This window comes from Lonchura striata, chromosome 13, assembly GCF_046129695.1.
Source record: "Lonchura striata isolate bLonStr1 chromosome 13, bLonStr1.mat, whole genome shotgun sequence".
In the NCBI taxonomy this organism is placed as follows: Eukaryota; Metazoa; Chordata; class Aves; order Passeriformes; family Estrildidae; genus Lonchura; species Lonchura striata.
In genome coordinates this window covers 16747110-16770973 of record NC_134615.1, presented here as the reverse complement: position 1 = coordinate 16770973, position 23864 = coordinate 16747110, and the positions used below count along the sequence as shown (strand labels likewise).

Here is a 23864-nt window from a genome sequence, read left to right as displayed (position 1 = left end):
CGAGGGCTCTGAGCCCCCCCGAGGAACTGGCTGTGAGTGTCCGCCTGTGCCGTGCCCTGCCCTTCCGCAGGGATACTCCGCGGGGTAAATAAGCACTTCCTCCAATTCTTCCCATTCGCAGCTCCTTCCCTTTCCTGCCGCCCTCCCACTTGGCCTAAGGAGTCAGCAGCCTCCCCTGGCCGCAGGGGCGGATATCAGCCCCATATCCCTACTGCCATGGGGCTGAGAGCACCCAGCACCCATCCAACCCAAACTGCCGAGAGCAGCCAGCGCCCAAACAACCAAATCACCATTCGCTGTTCTGGTGGGGGCTGTGGGGCTGTGACTTTATGGCTGAGACTTTCTCCGGGTGAGTCACGGGAGCCGGGATGCCATTCACTGACTCATCTGACTTCCAAAAGCCCCCAGTCCCTCTCCTTGCCCAGCACGAGGAGGAGCCGGGGGTGTCCTGCCTTCCCGGAGGAGAGGCAGAGCGTGGAGAGGTCAGGGAAGGGGCGGCTCCCAGGCTCCTTGTGAGCAAGGCGGCATGGCTTCGGTCCCCGGATGCTCCGAGCCTCTGTGCCGAGGGGGATGAGGAGTGATGGGAGGGAAGAACTGCTCCAAGCCACGCTGGGAGCCGGCCAAGGCCGTCCCGGGGCCGGAAGGGGCCGGCGGGGGCCGGGGTACGTGCCTGGGTTGGGGCAGCGGGGCCGCAGCTGTGCAAACACGGATGCGGCGGCTGCTCCCGGGGGAGCCCGGGCAGCGGGCCGAGTTCACAGGCTCCCGAGGTCATCCCCGCCGTGCGCCCCAGGTTCTCCCAGAGGTGCTGGGCTGGGGCATGGCAGGACCCCCCACTTGTCCCAGACACCACGGGCGGGAGGGATGGTCCTGGGGCCATCGTGGCCTCCCCCGCTGAAGCACACTGTGCCCCGCTGTGCCCCGGGGATGGCCGCAGTGCCGTCAGTGCAGGGACCACAGCCCACCCCCCTTGGGTGCCCTAGGTGCTGCTCCTTGGTGCTGGGTGTCTTCCCCGAGGTGCTGGAGTCTGCTGGCTTGGCCGCCCTGGGCATTGGTGGCCTTCAGTGAGTGACATCCCTGGAAGTGCTGGTCAGACACCCCCATTTCCCAGGGCTGCAGGGCTGGGGACTCAGGGGGAGCCAGTTTGGGGCGTCTCCGACCAGGGCAGTGTTGATAAACCCGCCGGAGCGACCTGAGGCTGGTGTCTGAGTGTCGGAAACAGAAACCAGCTGGGACCAACCCAGCCGGTCGGACTGCCCCCTCCGCTGCTCAGACCAGCATTCTTGGGATCCCAATCATCTCCAGAGCACCGGGCGTCGAGAGAGGAGCCGGCAGCCGGGCTGGAGAGCCCCGGGGTGGGCTCCAGCACCCCGTGCTGTGCTGCCTGTTCAACTGCTTGCTGCCCTTTTGGCCGCTGCCCACGGGCAGTGCTGGCCAAGGACGGACAGAGGGACACATTCCCAGGATTGCATTTCCTGCGCTGGCAGATCTGGAGGCAGTCTGTGGCACGAGAAAGGTGAAAAGCTTGGTCGGGAGGCAGGTTTGTTAGCACTGAGCCCTAACTGAGGGCAGGGGGCTGGGGCTTGCTGGGGCTGAACCTTTGGGGCAGGACCTTTTCTGCTCAGGAGAGAGAAAGGATGTGCTTGGGGCTTTAGCCCATGGCAGGGACATGAGCGTGCTGGTGCTCTGTTGGTGCCAGCCTCATGGTAAGCCTGGCACGGGGCTCACCAGCCTGGGTGAGATACGGTGCCCAGTGGTCTCTTCCAAGCATGGCCCAGGCTCTGCTCCCTGCGGGGGCTGGCTGTGCTGCTGGTACCAGGTACCTCTTATCTCGGTAATGTCAGGAATGCACTATACTGGGGATTTTTCCTCCTCTGTGAGCCAAGCCCAAGAGTGCCAGGAACAGAGACCCCACATCATGCTCATGCAGGCAGTGCTTCCCTTCTGCACTTGGCTGGCTGCTGGTGCTGGGCTGGAGCATCCTTGGGGCTCCTGGAGCATCACTCCTGCAGAGCAGGGCTGTGGTGTCCCCCTCCTCCGAGGGGGCCTGGGGTCCTGGCACAGGATCTTGGTTGCGGGGTGCCAGGTCTGGGGATGCAGGGTGCCATGGTGCATCGTGGTGGATGTTTGGGGGAGAGCCAGGTCCAGGGCTGGAGCGCAGGGATGTGGTCCTGTCAGCAGCCTCTGCTCCCTGTGCCAGTGAAGGAGCCTCCAGTGCTTTGGAGCAGGACCTAGCATGGCACAAGTGTCTGCTGGAGCCTCTGAGGTGCCTGGGCAGCTGGCTGCAGATTGTTCTGAGTGCTGGGAAGTTGTGCTGGGCATCAGTCCCCTCCAGCATGCCCAGCATCCTTCTCCCCTTACAGCATCCTTCTCCCCTTGATGCTCTCAGCATCTCTCCTCTGACAGCCTCAGCATCCTTCCCCAGTGTGGGCTTCTGCCTGGGAAACCCTCCTTAGAGGTCCTTCTATACTCCAAAATGGCAATATGGGCTGGAGAAGGATGGGTTGGCAGGACCATCCTCACCCTGAACTGTGACCTGCCCCACACGAGAGCCTTGTCCTGTGGGTGGTAGGTGCTCCCCTATGGCTGAGCCACTGTAGCATGGGTGCCACAGGCTCTCCTCGCTCAGTGTGGAGCAGATTAAAGAGCCCTGCAGAGGGTAATCTGCCCAGGCTTCAGGTCAGATGGGCTGCCAGGGATTACAGCTATTTGTAATGAGCTTAATTGGGACAGTGTTGTCCTGGAAAATGGAGGGACTGGCACCCCGATAACGCTGTGTCCGTGGGACCTGCCGAGTGGCTCCGTGGTGTGGGCTGGGACACGAGTCCCAGGGGGGAACCAGATGGACCTGCTGCCTCCTGGCTCCACTGGGATAGAGGTGAGTGGTGGTGGTGGTGGCTAGCTTTGACTGCAAATGGCTCCGGCACATCCTGAGTACTGCAAATCCCTGGCCCCAGCTTGGCACGTGGGGTGCTGAGGGACACAGTGCCAGGGGGATGCCCACCAGTGGCTGAGTGGGTGTGACACCAGGGCGTCCTGGGCTTGGGGAAGGAGTGGGGATGGCAGCAGAAGGCCCAGCAGTACCTGTGTCCCTGTGCTGTTCACTGTCAGCCATGCTGGAGACAGGAGGAAAGGCAAAGTGAGCTCCTTAGGATGGAGGGAGGTGATCTGGCTCAGTCTGTCAGCCAGGGAAGCTGTGCATCCCTGGTGGGGTGTGTGACTGCTGGGCACCATGTGGGCTCATCCCCAGCAGCTGCCACAGCTCTGCTCGGGGCTGGCTGGGACAGAGGGATTGACCTGCAGTCACTGGTGGCCAGAATGAGGTGGAGCATCCTGCATCCTGCTCCTCTGTGGCTGCCCTGTGGGCTGGGCTCCTTCGTGTGCACAGCTGGCATTGCTGGGGGTGGCAGGGCCAGGAGCCCTGCTCTTGCCTTGTCCTTTGGGCTGCCCTCCCCAAGCCCCAGCCCTGGCCAGGGCTACAGGGATGGTTCCTGTGACACAGAGTGTCAGCCAGGTGCAGGCCCTGAGACTCAGAAAACTGCTCTATGGCATCAACTGCACCGGCTGTGGTGGGGACAGGCAGCTCATGGCAGTGGTTTAGAGGTTCCTGACACTGCTACTGGCAGGAGCAGAGGACAGGGTGCAGCAGCCATGGGGCTGGATACGTGTGGCCTGCACAGACTTTCCAGGGTCTGGCAGGGAATGGCTAGGCCTTTTCTTCCACACAGAGCTCCTGGAAAAGCTGGGAACTTTCCAAAGTGTTTTGTTGTCCTTGGGTTTCTCTCCTGGTTGCTGGAGTGAGCGGAAGCAAGTGAGGAGACAGCAAAGGGCTGGACAGCCGGGTCCAGCCCTGTGTCTTTCCTGCCCCTGCAGCAGGGTGGCACGGGTGACAACGGACACAGGGGAAGGTGGGGTTCAGGAGGAGGTGTCTGGGCTTGGGCACCATGTAGAGTTTGCTGTGGATGCATCTGGGAAAGGCCATGGTAGGCACGGGGCATCAGCCCCTTTCTGTAACTCCCATAGGGCCAACCTGGGACATGTCTGTCTGGGTGTGCCCACTGAGAGCTCACAGTGTCCAGAGCCCCACTTCACCAAGGGCAGTATCTCTGGGGGCAGCATGGGATCTGTGTCCCAGTGCCACCAGCAGTGTTCTTGGACCGAGAGAGTGGGAAGTCTCCCAGCCCATGGTCCGTGGGTGCTATTCTTGTGCCGGTGGCAGTCCTGCCTGCATGTGTGTCCTCACCCTGCTGCTGGTGACCCTGATGTGTCATTGTCCCCAGGGCGGCCCTCCAGGTCACACTCAACGATGTCACTGTCTGTGCGCCCGCAGCGCCGAGTCCTCGTCACCAAGATCAATAGGAGCCAGTCCTTCGCCGGAGTGAACTCATCGGCCGACCGGCCCTTCAGGTAGGAGATGGCTGCTCATGCTGCCTGCCACGGGGAGTGGGGACAGGCCTGGGCTGTGTGGTGGGACCTGCTGTGCATCCTGAGGCTCTTTTCCATCCAGCTGTCCCAGCATCTCCCTCAGGGATCTTTTTGGTAGCCAGAAACTGTTGCACAGGGGGCTGCAGGGAACACTGAGGCCATGTAGGAGACAGAGTCCATCATCCCAACCTTCTGCCATGCCGTGTCCCATGTGGGGTGAGGACCCTGCAGCCCTGTGGCCACTGCCACGAGAGCATGGGAGAGGGGACAGGTGTAGCTCACCTCATTCTTCAACCAGCTCACCTCATTCTTCAGCCAGCTCTTAAGACCTTCCCTGTGACCATCTCATAATGTTTAATGGGTGCGGTAGAGCTGGGGTGGCTTTGAAGTGTCTTGATGGCCTTGCGGCAGCCAGTTTCGGGGTTGAGTGCTGGTGTGAATCAGGGTTTCCTCAGGGTCACCTCAAACCTATTGTTTGAAAGGTTTTACCAGCTTGCCATGTGAGGAGCAGCTGTTCCCTGCTCCATCCACTGCTGATGTTATGGTCCCTTCATGCCCTTCCTCCTCCTCTCTGCTGAGCATCCCCACATGCTGCACTTCCCCACCAATCCTCTCTGCACCATCCCTAGCTCCTGGCTATTCTCTTGCAGGTAGTTCTTGGGTAGCAGGCAGAGCCTGCCTGTGCTCTGACCTCCCACCCTGCTCAGCTCTGTCCCCAAGTCCTGTCCAGCCTCTGGGCCAAGTGACACTTTCCAGGTCACCAGCATACCTCTGGTGATTTGTGGGTATACCAGAGGGGGCCCCTTAGAGACAGTGAAGAGGGAGGACTTTTAGATGCCTGCAACCAGGTGGTTGCTGGGAAGATGTTTGTGGGAGATGCCTCCAGGGACCTTGGAGGATGGGAAGGAGAAGGAATGGTGGAAATTAGGTGCTTACCCTCTCTTGGGAGGAGGCCAAGACATTCATTTCCCCACCAATGATTCGGGGAAGTCTTTTGGTCACTTCTGTGAAGAGCAGCACAGGATGGGAGGTACAGCCTGAGGCTGGGAAATGCCCATGGTGTCTCCTGGGCACTGGTGGCGCGACGATGCTTTGGAAGGAGGAAGGGAAGAGCCGGTGTGAGTGAGGCGTTGCTGGCTGGGGAGTGACTCCATTGCACAAGGCAGGAAGGGTGGTGTTCAGGTCCCAGTGCTGGCTCGGCACCCCGCGGGTCGGCTGGGGGAGGCAGCTCCATCCAGCAGGTTTGGTGACACCTGGAGAGGCACAGCATCAGCGAGCGTGTCCCTGCTCCATGTCGCTGTGCTGGGTGATGAGGTGACAGGATTGCTGGTCCCCAGGATGCTCCTGTGCTGGATTTGGATCCTTGCCTGCAAGCACAGGGTGGCATATTTCACCTCCCAGAGAGAGCACCTCTATGCCCCTGGCAACCTGGGTGCTGGGATGGAGCTGAACATGCCCCCTTTAGAGGGCAACCAGGGCTGGAGATGTCCCCATGGACCCTCCAGGAATTCAGTTTGACTCCCAACTTGTGCCATCTTGCTTTGCCTTGTCTCTCCCTCAGCTGGCAGCAGGGACATGGTGGACCTGGCCCAGTGGACCTGGCCTCCTTTGCAGAGATCACCCTTTTCTAGAGATGGGTGCCTGGCTGGGGCACCCAGAAGGACCCTGGTGCTGTGTGCTGATCCCAGACTCTCTCCCCAGGAATCTCTCACCTTTCACCCCCACTGTTTCCCGCAAGACTGGCTCCAGGGTCAGTAGGATGTTCTCAATGTCCCACAAGTCCCCACCACCCAAGGTGCCTCAGCCCAACCGCCTGGACGAGGTGTACGAAGCTCTCAAGAAGGGCCTGACGTAAGTGCTGGGTGGGTGGAGGCAGAGAGCTCCTGAGGGGCTTAGGGACAGCTTGTGACATGGCTTGGGATTGGCAGCTCTCTGCTCCCAGCAGGCAGGGACATGCCAGGTCTCTTGGGTACGTTGCCTTGATGTCCCAGATTATGTGGGGTCCCACATCCCACCACATCCCATGTAGAGGCATGTCTGGGTTCCCACACCTGCGTGCTGGAACAGGGAGTGGGAATGTGTTGCCACATGTGCTGGGTTGGTGTGGGCTGTGGGGAGCAGGAGCCCTGGACACAACATCCCAACCTGACCCCCATGGTGTGGTTGCCCCCAGAGCCTACCTGGAGGTGCACCAGCTGGAACTGGAGAAGCTCAGCACACAGATCCGTGAGTCCAAGAGGAATTCACGCTTGGTGAGTGCCACTTGGGAAGAGCCTTATGGGGAGTGGTGCTTTGGGTAAACAGCTGGGGTTGTGGGCACAGCTGGACAACTCGTGGTCCATCTATGCCTGGGGCAGAGCCTGTTTCTGTGTGGTTGTAGGGGCCAGCCCAGGCTCTGGTGTTGGGGCTCCCATCTCTCTGTCATGCATTCTCCAGCCCTGGCTGGGAGTTGTCCCACTGCCGTGCTGTGGGTGGTGGGTGCCATATGCTGGGTCTTCTTTGGGTGGGCAGAGCTGGCTTTGTGCTACGTCTTATCCCTCTCATCTTTCCTCCAGGGCTTTCTCTACGATCTGGATAAGGTAAGCGGGATCAATGTCTCATCCCCCTTGTATTCCCCTTCCTTGTGCCTGGGATGTGCTACTGCCAGTCCCGCTCCGCTAGCACTGCCCTGCTACCTTGTCCCCTGGGAAGGAGAGGGTCTGGGGCTCCATAGGCAGGGTAGCCCAGGCGGGCAGGGGATGAAGCAGAGATGATCTTGAAACCCCTTTCAGGCAAACAGAAGCTATTATTAGTGAATGCAGGGTATGGTTAGCTCACAGACTGGGAAAAAAAGCACCTTGGAGCCTGGCTTGGCTCCTGGAGGACTTTCTGGTGCATGGGAGTCTGGAGGAGGCTCCAGCACATGGGTGCTTCCCACTGGCTGCCAGCCTGCAGCTCCCAGGCAGGACCCACCCCAGCCTCAGCAGAGGCCACATCCTGACCTGTGGCTCCTGCACGGAGGGGCTGTGCTGCCGCTCACACCGTCTCCTCTGCTTTTCCAGCAAGTGAAGTCAATCGAGCGCTTCCTGCGTCGCCTGGAGTTTCATGCCAGCAAGGTGAGCGCTGGGGCAGTGCTGGGGTGGCCGTGCTGTCCCCAGCCCTGCACCTCACCGCAGCTCGGGCCTGTCCTTGCAGATAGATGAGCTGTATGAGGCTTACTGCATCCAGCGGCGGCTCCGTGATGGAGCCCACAACATGGTCAAGGCTTACAGCACAGGCTCGCCAGGCAGCCGGGAGGCACGCGAGAGCCTGGCCGAGGCCAGCAAGGGCTACAAGGAGTACACAGAGGTGAGGCAGCTGGCTGGCTGGGCTGGCAGGGTGCTGACTCCATGGGTGGCTGCTCATGGGTCCTGTCCATCCGTCTGTCTGTTCCCAGAACATGTGTCTGTTGGAGAATGAGCTGGAGAGCCAGCTGGGCGAGTTCCACGTCCGGATGAAAGGTACCATGCCCTGCTCCATCCCTGTCCCGCTGCCTGCCTGCCTGCCTGCTGCCTGCTGACGCCTCTCTGCCTTCTCTTGCAGGATTGGCAGGCTTTGCCCGGCTTTGTGCTGGTGACCAGTATGAGGTTGGTGGGGCCATATGGGTTGGGTTCTGCTCTTCCTCTGCCCTGTTGTCCTTGGGGTGTCTGAGGGGTGTAGGTGGGTGCTGGCGTGGAGGGCATGTTGCAGGGTGGTGGTGGGTGGCATGAGTCCATGGCCATGCCTAGGGACACACAGAGAGCACCCATCACCTTGGGGTGGTGTCTCCCCCATACCCATACCTCTGCATCCCCAGATCTTCATGAAGTACGGACGGCAGCGGTGGAAGCTGCGAGGGCGCATCGAGGTGAACAGCAAGCAGGTGTGGGACAGCGAGGAAATGGTTTTCTTGCCCCTCGTCACTGAATTCCTCTCCATCAAGGTATAGTATATAAAAGGACAGGAATGGGGTGGGCCAGCTATCCCCCTGCATCATAGAGTCATTTAGGTCAGAAAAGACTTCTGTGATCATCAAGTCTAACTGTTAACCCTGAGCTGCCAATCCCACCATTAAACTGTGTCCCCAGGTGTCACATCCACATGTTTTTTGAACATTTTCAGGGATGGTGATTCCGCCACTTCCCAGGGCTTTCTTCCAGCACCTCACCTAAACATCACCCTCACTGGCCCATGGTTTAATTTCCTCCTCTCCTTCCTCTCCTCCTTCTCCAGGTGACAGAGCTAAAGAGCCTGGCCAACCACGTTGTGGTGGGCAATGTATCCTGTGAGACCAAGGACCTCTTTGCAGCTCTGCCCCAGGTAGTGGCTGTGGATATCAACGACCTGGGCACCCTCAAACTCAGCCTGGAGGTGACCTGGAAGTGAGTACCTCAGCAGGCATTGCTGGTGGCAGATGACAGTACAGGGGATGCCCAGCAAGAGATGACCTGTCCCAGGCTGTCTCCTGTAAAAACCAGGCTGTAATTATACCAGAAAACTAGAGCTGGTCTGGAGGGGTCCTGGTGTCCTGAGACCCTCCAGGCTGGTGCATACCTCTCACCTCCCTGCTGTCCTCCCCAGTCCCTTCGACAAGGATGACCAGCCCTCGGCGGCCAGCACTGTCAACAAGGCTTCCACGGTGAACAAGAGGTTCTCCACCTACAACCAGAGTCCGCCTGACACGCCGTCCCTGCGGGAACAGGCATTCTATGTAAGTGTGCCCCAGGCAGGGCTGCTCAGGAGACATGGCCAGTGGAGGGGTCCACACAGGGATGTGCCTAGGCAACATCTGAGAGGGTGGCACAGCTCAGGGGTGGGTAGGCAGCTCCTTCCTCTCCAGCCATCCCACCAGGACTCCCCAGTACCGGCGCCTGCTCCTCCCTCCCACGTTCACAGCTCCTCTTCTCTCTGCCCAAGAGCCCGGAGTGGGCGGCTGACAAGCGTTGTTGGTCCTTGCTGGACATCTTTCGGGAGACACTCTTCGAGAAGCTGTCTCAGAGCTGCTCCTGCGGCGATGTCTCCTCGGCCGAGCTCGGGAGATGGCCGCAGCAGGGCCGTGTAAGTGCGGGGCTGGAGCAGGCCAGTAGCTTAGCCCAGCGCTGTGGCCATCCTGCTGTAGCTGTAGCCACTCCTTGTCTCCTACTCACTATCCCTCGCTGATGCCCAAAGGCCTGATTCTGCCAGGCTGGGTCTGGCTGGTCCTGCAGAGCTAGTCCCCAAGCTAGGTGAGCCTGGGTTCACCCCTGTGCAAGAGCTGGGCACTAGTGAGTAGACAGCTTCTCCGTGTCCCTGTGCTGGTGGCATCGGTGTGGTACTGGTGATGGTGCTGGTGAAATGGTGCTGGTGTGGCACTGGTGTGATGGTGTCATGGTGCTGGTGTAACTAACATGGAATTGGCGTGGCATCGGTTCAGTGATGGTGAGCCACAAAATTGGTGTGGTGGCCAGTGCTGTCCCTGCCAGCTGGTGCTGGAGCTGTTGCTGTCCTTGCAGCCGTGGTGGTTGGTGTCCTTGACTCCATGTGTTGCATCCCACTGTGCCGAGGGACTGCTGTCACCCCAAGGCTCCAGGATATATGGGGCTGTTCACGGGGAGCTGGATTGCCTGCTGGCATCCAGAGCAGGAACCTGCCACGTGTTTGCTGGCCATCCTGCTGTGTCAGCAGAGCCATGGAGCCTCAGTGCCTTCCAGCTCAGATCGATCCTGCCCCTGCTTGACACACAGACAGCTGGAGGAGATGGGGCAGCAGGAGCAGGGTCTCAGCTGGTACCATTCTCCCCCTCTCCAGAACATGCTGCGGCGCCAAGAGGAGCTGGAGAATGGCACAGCCTGGTCCATCTCCTCTGAGTCCTCAGACGACTCCTCCAGCCCCCAGCTGTCCAGCAGTGCCCGCCATGCCACACACAAGCCCATCGTGCAGCCTGAGGTGCAGGCCTCCGCCCCTGCCATCGAGATCTCCTTCTCCCAGCAACCAGAGGAGGCTGACGCCGTGCTTGGGGCCAGTGGCAGCAGTGTCCCCTCTGCTGGGAGCCAGCCGGAGGAGCCAAGCAGCCGTAAGAAGGAGACAGTGGCCAATGGGCATGTGCCCTACTCCCGGACTCTGAGCCACATCAGCGAGGCCAGTGTGGATGCCACAATGGAGGTCAAGACTGTGGAGAGCCCTTGGGAGCCTGCGCCCAGCACAGAGGACACAGGGATGGGCAAGGAAGATGCACACCCTCTGCCTGGTGCTGCAGTGGCAGCTGCTGTGGCAGTGCAGGACAGGGCCACTGAGGCCAAGCCTCGTGCCTCCGTGGCATGGGCCACCTCCTGCGAGGAGGGGGCTGGCAGTGCAGAGCCAGTGCAGAGCCAGGCGCCAGCACAGAGTGACTTTGGCACTGGGATTCCCACAGCACTGGCACAAGCCTCTGCAGAAGAGAGGCCCATCCCAACCCCACCACTGCCAACCAGCATCCCTGAGGTGCCACGGGGGAAGATGGTGGATTCAGGTCTGGAGGAGGCAATTGGCCTCCTGGGCTCAGCTCTGGATGACTATCGGGGACAGTTCCCGGAGCTGCAGCCCCTCGAACGGGAGCTCAAACGTCTGGAGGAGATGCTGCTGGTGAGGGACTCCCAGGGGTGGCATGGGGTGAGGGTGACAGGGTCATTCTGGCTGGCAGTGCCTGGGGATGATGGGGATGGGGTCAACCCTGCTGGCAGTTCCCATGGGTGATGGGGATGTGGCCATCCATGATGGCATAGCCTGGTAGTGCAGGTGGCAGGGCTGTCTTGGCTGGTGAGCCAGGATCCAAATCCACCATGCCTTCCTCCACAGCAGAAGCAAGGCGTCTTCCTCAGCCGGGCCTCCAGCATCAGCCTGACAGTGGAGCACGCGCTGGAGAGCTTCAGCTTCCTCAACACCTCTGACATGGAAGACTCAGAGGGCTCTGAGGAGGAGCCTCTCCAAGATGAGAGGTGCACAGTGGGGCTCATGGCATGGGGCACAGGGCAGGAGATGGCTTTGGGGCAGTTGGAATGGGGGATGTTCAGGGGTGCCCAAGCATATTTAGACCTGTTCATCACAGCTTAGGGAAGGTCTAGGTCAAGAACCAGCAGTACCTGGTCCTTTTGGTGGCATAATGTCAGCCAGCAGCTCTCCATGAGGTGTGGGCTGGAGGCAGTCCTTGTGTCCCTGGGATTTGTCCTCTGCCCTGTGGGTGGGGAAAGGCCAGATCCAGGTGTCCAGTGCTGATCCACTGCCTTGATCTCTCCGTGGCTTGCAGGAGGGCTGGCAGACCCCTGCGCAGCACCAGAGCCCCCAGCGCTGGCGAGATGGGGGCAGATGACACCGGAATGTGCAGTGGTTCTGAGGCCAGCACTGACCCCATGAGCACTGGCAATGAGTTCCTGGATAAGGCTCTGGTGCTTCACCTCAACAACTGCAACCGGCTGCTGCTGGTGAGGAGCAGGGTGGGATATGGCAGCAGGGGGACACCCTGGGGTGGGCTGTATGTATCCCCTTGAAGGGGGCTTTGCTGCAGCCTGGAGGCTGTGATGTGGGCAGTGAGCTCTGTCCCTGAAGTCCCTGGTTTGGCTGTGCCTTGCAGAAGCTGGGCACCTTTGGTCCCCTGCGGTGCCAGGAGATGTATGCCCTGGACAGGCTGCTGCGGGAGTCCCAGGTGCTGGAGATCGTGTGCCAGCTGACGGAGGAGCGCGCAGGAGCAGCCAGCTCGGCCGCTGATGGTAAAGAAAGCCGAGGGGACCCTCTGTGCCATCCTGGAGGCTGTGTCCCCTCGTGGGCATGGCTGGGCAGCAATGGACCATGCCAGACAGAGGGCAGGAGTCAACTGCCTGCTGCCATGGCCTCGGGGAGGTCTGACAGTGCCTGTCCCCACAGTGGTGCAGTTCTCAACACGGAAGGAGGGCGTGCTGCCCCTTTGGGATCTCTGTGTGGAAGTGCCCAACGTCTACACCTGCCCCGTGGAGCGGTTCCTGCAGGTGCTCTGTGCCCAGTATGCAGCTCCCATCAGCGAGCAGCACTCTGGTTTGGTTGATACTGGTGAGTGGGTGCCCAGGGGTGTTCGGGGAGTTACCAGACTCACTCTGTGACCATGAGTGGGAGGATGTGTGTGCCAGGAGCTCCACAGAGGGATGACCATGGCTGCTGCACACTGTGTTCCTGATTCTTTCCCACAGTGTGTGTGAAACTGGTGGAGGAGGTGCTGAATCGGCGGCTGCCCCGGCGGCCTGGCAGCACCCAGAGTGAGCAGGTCACCATCTTCCAGTACTGGAGCCACTTTGAGTCGCTCGGTGCCCTGGTGCTTGACACCTACATGATGGAGCTGGCAGAGGAAGGTAGGTGTCCTTCCACCCTCCTTAAGTCCTGGGATGGGGTGCCAGAGTATCACCATAGTGATTGATCATTCTGCAGCAGTGCCATGACCATTCTGGGGCATCACCAAGAGGCTCAGCCATCCTTGGGTTGGGCAAGTCAGTCTGATCCAGAGTGCAGCCCAGTCCCATGCTGCCTTTCTATATCCTTGCTGTAGGTCCCTCAGTGTCTTGGGGAGCAATTCTATGCATTGGCACCTTGTGTGGGGCCCAGCATGGATACAAGGTGCCCAGGGAGGGACAGCAGGGGTGTGGGAGCTGTGCTGTGCGACTCCCCACACCTTGGATGGCTTCCTGCAGCACTGTTGGCACAGAACCTCAACTCGGACGACCAGGACGTGGTGCTGCGTGCCCTGAAGCGCATGCCCGAGGGCCGCCTGAAGAAGGAGGGGCTGAAGGCACTGAGCCTGCTCCTCGTGGAGGGCAACAGCAAGGTGGTGAGCGCTGTGTCAGCCCAGCTCCGCAGCCTGGCAGAAAACCCCCGCTTCCGCCAACGGGTACGTGCTGGGCAAGCCAGGGGTGACGTGGGCTGGTGCCACAGCCCTGGGGTGCTGCCCCTACTCTGCTACAGATGGTGGCATTGATTCCCCCATCTCCCCCAGGCCCTCGTGTGTTTCCTGGAGCAGTTGGAGGATGAGGAGGTGCAGACACGTGTGGCAGGGTGTGCGGCGCTGGGCTGCTTGAAGGTGAGAGATGTGGGGAGGAGACAGCAGGGCTGCATGTTCCAGGGGAAGAGGAAACACAATGAGGAGGAAAAGAGGATGAGGGGCTTTTCTACACCATGGGACTGCAGCGCCCTCTGCTACCTTCCCCATATGGCTGTGTTCCTGCTCCAGGCCTGACAGCCAAAACTCATTTCCTTATTCTTTCTCCTGCAGGCCAAGGAGAGCATCGAGCAGCTGGTTTACCTGTGCCAAACCGACAAAGAGCCTGTGCGGGAGGCAGCCAAGCAGAGTCTGATGCTGTGCGGTGAGTGTCTGTCTGCTTCTCTGCTTGCTCCCCACCCATAGCATCCCAAGTGGCGTCTCCTGGTGCCAACAGTGCCCACAGGAAATGGGGCTCCATGGCTACCCCACACACTCTGGTTCATCCCGCCCTGAACTCTGCCAGCCAAGAGCAAGCTGGCAGCGAGGGCCAGGCATCCTGTAGTCACAGCACTAAGCCTGGTTGTTATTTATTATTTGCTAGATGGCCCTGAGAGAACCATCTGAGTGTGTTTCTAGGCCTCCAGATCGTGGCAGCTGCTGCACAGGTTGGGACACGTGAGCTGTCCTTGTACCCCTTGTCCCTGCTCCAGCTGCTTTGCTCACGAATGTCTCTGTCTTAGAGCCTGTCAGCTGTGTCACATTTTGGAGTCTGTGTGTCTTGGTTGTTGATAGTGCACATCCCACTGCCACCCTGACACATGTAGATACCTTTTGTCCTACATCCCAGCAGATTGTCCACGTCACCATCTCTTGCTGGGGATGGCCGCTGCGGGCAGATTTGCAGGCAGAACTCAGAGTGAGCCTGTAGCATGGATGTGTGCATCTCTGTGTGTGCCTGGGGGTTCTGGGGGAGCCCTTGCAACCCTCATGCCAGTGCATGCAGATGTGCACAGCTGTTGTAGCCACCGGAGCTGGCACAGCCCTGATACCTTGGTATCTTGGCCCCAAGTGAGGCTCTCCACAAGTAAACAGTTCTGCAGCCAAAACTTGGGTTAACCCTGTCCTGCATGGGCAGCTGAGAATGGGATTTACAACCTCTGAATCAGGAGCTATGGGGACTTTTAGATCCAGAACCCAGCTGGGACCTGCCCAGGGGTGTTCTGTAGAGAACAAGAGAGGTTTCCATGCTGTAGCCATAGCACACAGGCTCAGCTCTACCAGGCATGTTTCCCTGGAAAGGCCAGGGTAGGTGGCCAGGATTGGCAGAGGACAGAACTTCTGCAGTTTGTATCACTGACCATGGCATGTACTTGCAGGGGAAGACGGTAAATCAGCTCACCGGCGACTGGAGGAGACCCTGGATAACCTCCCGCGGATCTTTGCACCAGCCAGCATGGCCAGTACAGCTTTCTGAGACCCACGCACACCCACCTGCCATCCCTGAGGGCAAAGGCACTGCTGGGCCACCCGGGCTTGCACGGACTGGGGACCCGGCAGCACACCGCAGTATTACCCCCGCCAGCAGCTCGCCATGGCCGCACACTGCCTTACGGAGCACCGCTTCCCTGTCCCCGGCCACCGGCCCCACGGTGCCACCTCCACACCACTGGGCAGGGGGCTCGCTGCACATCCCACCCTCTGATCGCTATTTAAAGTACCCAGGGAGTCCACCCTTCCTGCCCCCCTCCACTACAGCTGCCAGGACTGGGGTGGCAGGGAGAGGTACCGATTTCTCTGCCTCCTCTTGCCTTCCTCTTGCTCGAGGGCATGCGCCCTGTCCCAGAAGGACCTGCACTTTGGAAACCTCGCTGTTTCTTTCCGGGAGCTGCCAGGGCCATGGGGACTGCTGCCCTCTGCCACCTGGATTCCCCAGGACTTAAATAAAATGAAATATAAGATATTAATATATTCTGCTGGCGTTTCTTCTTTCCAGCTCCACGTGCTCCTGTCCCTCCCTGGCTTGTGGCTTTAGGGAGTGTAGTGAGATGTGGCCTCAGCCCAGAGCCTTTCCTGGCCTGTTGGAAAGTGCTGTGGAGGGCAGGGGCAGGAGGAGCGATAGAGGGATGAACAGACGGATGGACAGAAGCTGCCACCTTTTGTTTGTTTGTTTGTTTTATTTTATTTTATTTTTTATTTACAGATTTTTGCAGAAAAACAAAAGCAAAAAATTCTTTTCTATATTGTCTCTATAAATCTATATATAATGTAATTACAGAGAATGACTAATTTTGATTTTAAAGCAGAAATAAAAATCTTTAAAGAGCATCTGTGTTGCTGTAAGGGTGTTTATTGGGCCCCAGTGCCCTGGGTGTTGGGTGTCAGCATAATTGCATGGAGGGTGACAGGGGATGTAATGGGAAATAATTGTGATTTCTGGCCCTGCAACTCAGCCAAATGTTGCCAAAATTTGGCTGCTGGGCATGGGATGCATCACCCAAGGTAGCAGGAGGTGGCCACACATGATGCGGGCCACCAAAACCGGGGCTGCCCTGGGAATGGAAACAACCCTGTGTGTGTGTGTGTGCGTGTGTAAATCCACACATTTCCCATCTCTAGCTGCTGTTGGTTATCTAGGCCCTGACTTCCAGTTTGGACCAGTAAGGACCCATGTCCAGCACTGGAAGCAGATTGCAGCAGCTGTGGTGACCAGGCCATGTTCCCAAATGTTCCCACACCGGATGGGTGTGACAGGGAATGCTAAACCACCCTGTGAGTTGCTCTGCCTAACTGGCTGTGCCTTGTCCCAGGATTTCCGCTGTCCCCACCTCACTGTGTGAGGGACACATCACTGGGCTGGGAGGGAGGCTGCTCTCTGCATCCCCTCTTCCTGCTCATCCCTCACCACATTCCCTGAGGCTGGTGGTTTTTTGGAGGTTTTCGTGCCCCTCCTATGCAGCTCCTCAGCACCAACAAGCTGCTGGATTTTCGGAAGCTTGCTGGGAAGGAAGCACTGTGTCCTCTGGCTCTCCTAGGAACTCTGCCCTCTTGGTGGCTGTGACAACATGGTGCAGCAGCATGGTGGGGGCCACCTCCCTGACACTCGCAACACAATTGGTTCTCACTGCTTTTATTAAATTTCCTGAGTTCAGTGGCCTTGGCAGCATGAGGCTGGTGACACAGAGCCTTTTGCCCCACCAAGGAGGAGGTGGCATCAGACTACAAAGTGCATGGCAGAGCGTTGGGTCTTGTGCCACCTCCTGATTGGGCTGGGCAGAAAGGGGGGATCCTGGATATTTCTGTCTGCAGCATGAAGTAGGGCTGCTGGGGCACTTGCTCCTATACTCTGCATGGTGTCACTGTGGGGCTGGGGGCCTCCAGAACTGCTCCCCCCCTCTCTGTGATATGTCTCTGTGGTTTCACTGGTGATTTTTTAAAGCTTGTGTTATTTGCCTTTCTCTTCTCAAATCCTGCCCATCACCGTCTGGTGGTTTAAATCCCTGAACATCTACCATGATGGTGCACCTGGGGAAGAATAACTCCATGCACCAGTACCTGATGGGGGCCAACCTGCTGGGGGTCAACCTGCTGGGAAGCAGCTCTGCAGAGAAGGACCAGGGAGTCTTGGTGAACAAGACACTGTCCCTTAGCCAGCAGTGTGCCATGGGAACCAAGAAGGCCACTGGTATCCTGAGATGCATTAGGAAGAGCATTGGCAGCAGGGCAAAATCCTGCCCCTCCACCTCTAGTGCGGCCATATCTGGAATGCTGTGTCCAGTTCTGGGCTCCTCAGTACAAGAGAAACATGGAGTTCTTGGAGCAGATCCAACAGAGGGATACAAAGATGATAAAGGAATCGGAACATCTCTCTCACAAGGGAAGACTGAGGGAGCTGGAGCTGTTCAGCCTTGAGAAGTTATGACTGAGAGGGGTCCTCATCAATGTCTGCCAGTATCTGCAGGGAGGGTGCCAGAGGTTGGATCAGGGCTCTGCTCAGTGATGCCCAGCAACAGGACAAGCAGCAATGGGCAGAAACTAATGCACAGGAAGTTCCATATAAAAATGAGGAAGAACAACTTTACTGTGTGGGTGACCACACAAAGGAACAGGTTGCCCAGAGAGGGTGTGAAGTCGCCCTCACTGGAGGTATTAAAGAACCATCTGGACACAATCCTGTCCAATGCCCTCTAGGATGACCCCACTTGAGCAGAGAGGTTGGATCAGATGAGCCATAGTAGTTCCTTCCAACCTTACTATTCTGTGATTCTTTACCCCCTGCCAGGCATGGACAAGAACTCCTGTCCCAAGCCTCATGGCAGCTCTCATGGCAGCTGCTCCAATCCCTTAATCATCTTAGTGGCCCGTATGGTCCTGGGAGGGGAGTAGTTCAGAGCAGCAAAAATGCCCCCAAAGGCAGCAGGGACATCCCCCCAGTCCTGCCAGCCACCCATGCCAGAGCAGAGGCACTGTCATCACCAGCAGAGCTGGGGATTTATAGTCCCCAAGCCAAGCAAGGCCCATCCATCAGGGCTTCACAGGGTTTCTAAGTAGATCCCAAGAAGTTACAGCCTTTACTTCATTCTTCCTCACTGTAGCAGAGCTTTTTGGGGCTGGCTCAGGCAGAATGTAGCATGCCGTGGTGCATGTGGTCCCATCTGGGACACCCTCTCAGCGTGACCACTGCAGTTTTATCTGCAGATGGGATTGCAGGGAGAGTTAACCAGGGGACACTGCTGCATCACTCATCCCTTTGCCTTCTTCCACCTGCTCTGGGGGGTGGACAAGCTCCAGAAGGGAAGCACAGTGCTTTTCCCAGAGCACTGCATCACACTATCAGCTTAAGTAGCAGGAGATCAGGGATGTAGGTCCCAGCTGGCACATGCAACTGCAGACAAGAGCACCTGAGAGGTGAAAAGCGGCCGAGCCCTCTCACACGTTTGTTTGGTTACTTTTCCCTTTTCAATAATTGCAGAAAAAAACCCAGCCCAGTGCCCCAGTGTCCAAAGCCATTTGAGCCATAATTCACTCACCTACCTGGGTGTTCTCCTTGCCCTGCCAAAACCTTGTTCCCTCCCTGCAGCACAATTCCACTTTCCAAGATAAGCTACACCTTGACCATAGAGATCAGAGCAGGAAAGCAGACTTCTGTCAAGGTAGGCAGGGAGCTGCAGCACAGGACAAAATTACTCTTCTCCTGGAATTGCAAGGAATAATCCCATTATTTATGTGTCTGTAAGAACATGTGGGAAAAAAATCAGATTAATTTAAGAATCTATTGTCCTCTTGCTGTGAATGGGTCTGTGCTGGCATTGCCCTATGGACACCACCAGGTCACCTGGAATGGCAGGACTGCCGTTTCCAAAGGACCAAACTTCAAACAAAAGGTCTTGATTTTTGGAACTCTCAGCTTCATGGGTGAACTCCCTGGGAGCCACTTTCACAGTGCACAGGGACAGACACAGCAGTGCAGAGCACGTTTTGCGGCAGCATTTGTTATTTCAAAGGAGACAGTGTGCCAGCACCACGTTTGTCAGCCAAATCTGTGTCAGCACTTAAAACATCCCCCTCCCATATGGACGTGCTTGTGCTCAGCAGCTACTTGCTTTTCTTGTAGGAGCTGCAGCCCGTGGGAGGGTGTCTGTGTCACAGTTACATTATCCATGTGCTCTGGCTTGGGGAAGATGTTCCTTTTCCTCCTTTACTGCTGGTTTTTCTTTTTTTTTTTTTTTTTCTTTTAATTGGAAAGGTTCATATGGATTCTGGAGCTTTTTACCTGCTAGTCTTGGGAAAATGTCCTGAGGAACCCCTGAAGATCATTAGCACAATGTGCCCTCCTCTTGCACAGCATCTGGGCTGGTGCAGCTGCCTGGGATTCACATCAAGAGCAGCCACCAGCCAGAATGACCACAAGGAGACACTGCCACTTTGAGGCGCCACAAGCTCCAATCAGCCCTTCTGTTAGAAATCACTTAAATCTTGATGCAAAGTCATTTTTGGAGGTTGCAGTTTATGAATCTCTGGTCTGAGCAATCTTAGTTGGACCTCCCACCTTTTCCAAGGCTTGTGGGAAATCATGTTTCCAAGGCACTCGCTGGGACACTTAGAGATGATTGGAACAGCTAAGCAGCCTGAGCTGAACCACAGCAAAGCAACAGCCTCCTCGTGAGCACTGACGCGTGTTCCTTGCAGGGCTGTCAGGCACATCTGTATGGGCTTGTTCCCCAAGGACCACTCCTAGGGCAACAGCTGGGGCCTTGTTTCATAGAGAGACCAAATGGTGCTCTAGACAGCCTTCAAAATTTAATTTAATGTTCTCAAGCTCGACTGCTGCCTTCCTTAGAGCTGACTTAGAGTGGTGACTCCTGAGGGATTGTGAAGCTGATGGAAGCGCAGAGCTGGAATGAGGAGGGTGAGTCCACCCCGGGCCTCAGCAAGGTGGGCAGGAGCTCCTTGGCTTCAATTCTTTCCAGTCTGCTCGTGGGCAAGATGTCTCTGGGAAAAGTCTCAGGCAACTTTTCTAGAAGGAGCATCTGCCTCTGGGTGTCTAATTTGGACAGGCTCCGAGACTGATACTCGGGAGCAGCCACAGCTAGGACTGAAGCTGGGGATTTGAATTCCCTGCAAATCAGCTCAAAAGCGCCTCCAAGTGAGGAAACCCAGGATCAGTAGGGCAGACCCCCAGCACTCGCTGGTGGATGGCCTGGGACACTCCTGGCAGGAGAAGGCCACAAATAGGTGCTGGCTAGGAAAAAAAACTTCAGCTTCCTCAGCAGCGACATTCCTACTAGAAAGATGCGACCGTCTGCCATGGAATGGCTCAAACAAAAGGCAGAGGGATCATTAGCAACCATTTACACCCTGCCCTGGGTGAGTATTTAAAGCAGAGTAAGAGACAGTATTACACACAGCCACTGCTCCTCTCCATTTTGATTCGTGCCTGAGCTAAATTTTGAGCTTAAAGCAGGATGCATGGCTACAGACGAAAGATATGCCATTCTCCCAAAAATTGCAGCGTGAGAATTGATGGCTTGACAGCTTAGAATGAAAGTGATTTTTTTAAAAACTCACACTACAGAAATGTTCCGAGCAGATTCTTTGTGCTGTGCTGGCTTAATTTCTTTCTACACCAACTCATCCAGTGGCTAAACAGAAGGCCATGGATGTGGGGATTTTTTTTCTTTTAGCAAAGCTTTTGATTGTCCAACATTGGACTCAAAGATTCTTCTGAGGTTACTTCAAATTCAGGATATTGTTTTGATGATTCAAATTTCTCGTGCAATAAAGATCCAGGAGCTCATGGTTATGGGCTACACCATCACCTCTCATAATTAATGGCCACTTTTTACCTTTGCTTTGTAGATAATTTAGTTCTCCTTCAGCCAAGGCTGAACCCACACAGCTCATCCCCTCTGGCCCCTCGGTAAGCTGCCAATGCCCCACTGAAACAGACTAATGGACTTTTCTTGCTGTCATGATCCTGAGAAGGAAACTTGTTCTGGGTTGTCAACAACCCCCAAGGTTGGTACTCAGAACACAGCCCACGGCGCTCTGCTGCTTTGCAAGGACTTGGGAGAGCTTAGGCTGAGGCAGGAGAAACCCGTAAAGCCGGGTCAGGGCCTGATCTCACTCTCAGCCCAACTCCCCTGGCAGAGGGACCCTTCTCTCCACAGCACAGCTCAGCAAGTCATCACCATTATTCATAGCATGATTTAAGGGCACAGTTTACACATGCTAATGTATGTTAATGTTTTTCTGATGGGTTTGTCACTTGTTAAGCAGGTTGTGGTAAAGCCTGGGCTGTTGAACAGCTTTTACCCCAACATGCAGTGATATCTCAAGAGGCACAAATTGGAGGAAAGGTTTTTTTGTTTTTGTTTTTTTTTTTTTTTTTTACACGGATTTCAACTCTAACAGCCTTAAAACTCCCACCACAGGTTTGTGTTGGGGTTTCTTTACATTTAGATTTCTCTCTGAAGTCCTGGCCTTATTGTCCTCCAGCAACTGATGGAGTAAGACAGAAAATAAAATGCAGTTTCCTTCCAATGCGTCTGATTTTTGAACTGTTAATACTTTAACCCATCACTCTTGCTCCATTTCACATGGATTTATGGTAAGAAAATACCAAGAGGATGCAGCATGAGCTCATAGAATTCTCCTCTCCTTAGCTTGCCTGTCAATCAGCTCTGGGGCTGCTACAACACTGCTGGAGATGAGAAAATATGTTAAACCCAGAAGATTTAGCAATTCAGGGAACTGCAGAAAATGAAAGACAGTCAAGCCCTTGTGTATTCTCACATAAATTCACGCATCTCACCAAGGGTGCCATAGCTCTTTTCACCTTTTGGGGATAAGTTGTGGACAGAAAACACCATGGTGTCTAACTTCTGATGGAAATCAACCTTGCTGACTTTCCCAGAAGCTCCCTACTAAACACCTGGCAGCACATCTCCCATTCCTGCTGTGCTGAAGCTGACTGGAGGTAGTTTGTCCTACTTAATTATGGGCTGGGCAAGCCCAAGGTCCTTAAAAACACCAGGAAAACAACCTCTTAAATCACAGAATTATGGAATCCTAGGATCTCATGAGTTGGAAGGGATCCACAAGGACCATCAAGTCCAAATCTTGGTCCTGTATGAGACATCCCCAAGAATCACACCACATGCCTGATGTCCAAATGCTTTTCTGTCAGGCCTGGTGCTGTGATCACATCCCTAGGGAGCCTTTTCCAGTACCTGGCCACTCTCTGGGGCAAAGAATCTCTTCCTAATACCCAGCCTCACTCCCCCTGACACGGTTCCATGCTGTTCCCTCAGCTTCTGTCACTGGTCACAGGGAGCAGCCATTGAGGAAGCTGCAGCCCACAGTCAGCTCTGCCCTCAGTACCCTCTATTTTTGTTTTTCGGTACCCTCTTTTCTTTTCAGTACCCTCTTTTCCAGGATGAACAAGCCAAGTGCCCTCAGCCATTCCTCGCACGGTTTCCCCTCTTAGACCCTAATTCCAGACAATTGTTGGTATTTACAAAACTGTCCTATGACCTTCCTTCTGATTAATTAATGATTGTACTGACGCCTTTTCCAGCTTAGAGGAAGTCTGGGTCTTTCAACCAGGCCAAATCCGTCCTCAGCACGGAGGATGGACTTTGTGGCTTTATTTTCCTGAGGAGCTCCTTCCCACGGAGCTGAGGCACAGTTGAGGCTCAGCCTTTGCAGAGGTGAAGGGGCAGTTTTGACTGAGGTGAAGGGGTGAGTTTTTGACAAGGTACAGGGAGAAGTTTTAGATGAGGTGAAGCGGGCAGTTTTGGCTGAGGTGAAGGGGTGAGTTTTTTGACAAGGTACAGGGAGCAGTTTTGGCTGAGATGAAGGGGGAAGCCCCAGCTGAGCAGCGGCGTGCAGAGCCGGGACTGCCCGCCGTTGTGCGGATCGCGGGGCAGCACGAACCGAGGAGCTGCCCGGCTCTCCCCTCACGCCGCTGCCCTGAGGGGCGGGAGGGGCGCTGCCTCCGGCCCCCCCCCAGCGCCCGCCCCTCGGCGGCACGTGACGCGTGACGCACGCACGCACAGGCGCGCGCCGGGCGAGGCCGCGGGCCCCGCGCGTTTGAAGTTGGCGCGCGACTCGCGCCCTCGCTCCCCCCCCCCACGCCAACCCTCGCCCCGCCCCGCCCCGCCCGCCAATCCCAGCCTGCCCCGCGCGGCCGCTTCCCCGCGCGCGCCGGCCCCCCCCCGCCGCCCCCCCTTTCCCCCCCGCTCGGGCCCGGCGGCCGCGGCAGAGCCGCGCTGGGTGGCGCGTGCGCACTGTGCCCCGCCCGCCGCCATTTTGTGTCCGAAAGCGACTGTGGAGCGATTAAACCGCGGGGCTGGTGCCGGGGCGCTTAAAGCGGCGGCGGCCGCGGCGGGGCGTGCGGGGCGCGGCGGCTCCTCCGCGGGGCCCGCGGGCGGCGCGGGGCGGCGGCGGGGCCCGGCGGCCGGAGGGAGCTCGGCGGGGCGCGGGGCGCAGGTAAGCGGCAGCGGCGGGGGGTTTGCAGTCGCGTTCTCCGGCCTCTAGGTGTCACGATGGGGCTCCGGCGCGGCTGGGGCCCCGCAGCGGCCGCCGCCGGGGCAGCAAGGGGGGCTTTGTCTCCCTCTACCGTCCCCGCGCCGCCGCCGCCGCCACCGCCGCCATTCCCCACAGCGCGGCGCTGGGCTGCGGCACCGCCCGGGCCGCCCGCCCTCCTTCCCTCCGCGGCCGCCGCCACCCGCCGGCCCCGACTCCATTTTCTTTCCTTTGTCTCCTCCACCGCGCCACCGGCGCTGATTAACCGCCCCATTACCGCCCCCTCCCTTCCCCTCCCGTCCCGCACGTCCCTTCCTTCCCCCCCTCCCCCGCCCCGCCGGGCCCGCTCCCCTCCCGCCCCGCCACCGCGCTCCCTTCCTTTCTCGCACCTCCGCGGGGCTCGCCCGGCGCCCTCCGCCCGCCGCCCGTGTCCTGCCGCGCCGTCCGGCCGGGCGCTGCCCGC

General features: G+C 57.5%; 2 protein-coding genes and 1 long non-coding RNA gene across 9 annotated transcripts in view; 2 read left to right on the top strand and 1 right to left on the bottom strand.

Moving 5' to 3' along the window:
- The window catches only part of RIPOR1 (RHO family interacting cell polarization regulator 1), a 22280-nt gene extending 6580 nt beyond the window's left edge, over positions 1–15700 (top strand). For 2 of the 5 annotated variants that reach the window (XM_021541141.3, XM_021541143.3), the window contains exons 2-22: positions 4278–4404; positions 6124–6273; positions 6596–6674; positions 6978–7001; positions 7464–7517; positions 7597–7749; positions 7838–7901; positions 7984–8027; positions 8237–8362; positions 8653–8801; positions 9001–9130; positions 10207–11019; positions 11233–11372; positions 11681–11855; positions 12005–12140; positions 12295–12456; positions 12594–12752; positions 13089–13285; positions 13391–13474; positions 13667–13757; positions 14752–15700. In XM_021541141.3, coding sequence (XP_021396816.3) covers positions 4278–4404; positions 6124–6273; positions 6596–6674; positions 6978–7001; positions 7464–7517; positions 7597–7749; positions 7838–7901; positions 7984–8027; positions 8237–8362; positions 8653–8801; positions 9001–9130; positions 10207–11019; positions 11233–11372; positions 11681–11855; positions 12005–12140; positions 12295–12456; positions 12594–12752; positions 13089–13285; positions 13391–13474; positions 13667–13757; positions 14752–14849 — 3155 coding nt within the window. In that variant the 3' untranslated portion in view covers positions 14850–15700. Of the gene's footprint in view, positions 1–4032; positions 4037–4277; positions 4405–6123; positions 6274–6595; positions 6675–6977; positions 7002–7463; positions 7518–7596; positions 7750–7837; positions 7902–7983; positions 8028–8236; positions 8363–8652; positions 8802–9000; positions 9131–10206; positions 11020–11232; positions 11373–11680; positions 11856–12004; positions 12141–12294; positions 12548–12593; positions 12753–13088; positions 13286–13390; positions 13475–13666; positions 13758–13976; positions 14041–14751 lie in introns of those variants that run through there. The other 3 variants (XM_021541142.3, XM_021541146.2, XM_077786369.1) reach the window with 3 other exon arrangements.
- On the bottom strand, positions 15530–23864 carry LOC144247066 (uncharacterized). Its single transcript, XR_013340759.1, has 2 exons — positions 23791–23864; positions 15530–18566 (listed from the first exon to the last, which is right to left on the bottom strand). It is a non-coding gene; the product is annotated as an uncharacterized LOC144247066 (long non-coding RNA).
- The window catches only part of CTCF (CCCTC-binding factor), a 34065-nt gene continuing 33498 nt past the window's right edge, over positions 23298–23864 (top strand). The window contains exon 1 of one of the 3 annotated variants that reach the window (XM_021541135.3): positions 23298–23365. The gene's annotated coding sequence lies outside the window, so the exon portion shown is untranslated. The remainder of the gene's footprint in view (positions 23366–23864) is intronic. The other 2 variants (XM_021541137.2, XM_021541140.3) reach the window with 2 other exon arrangements.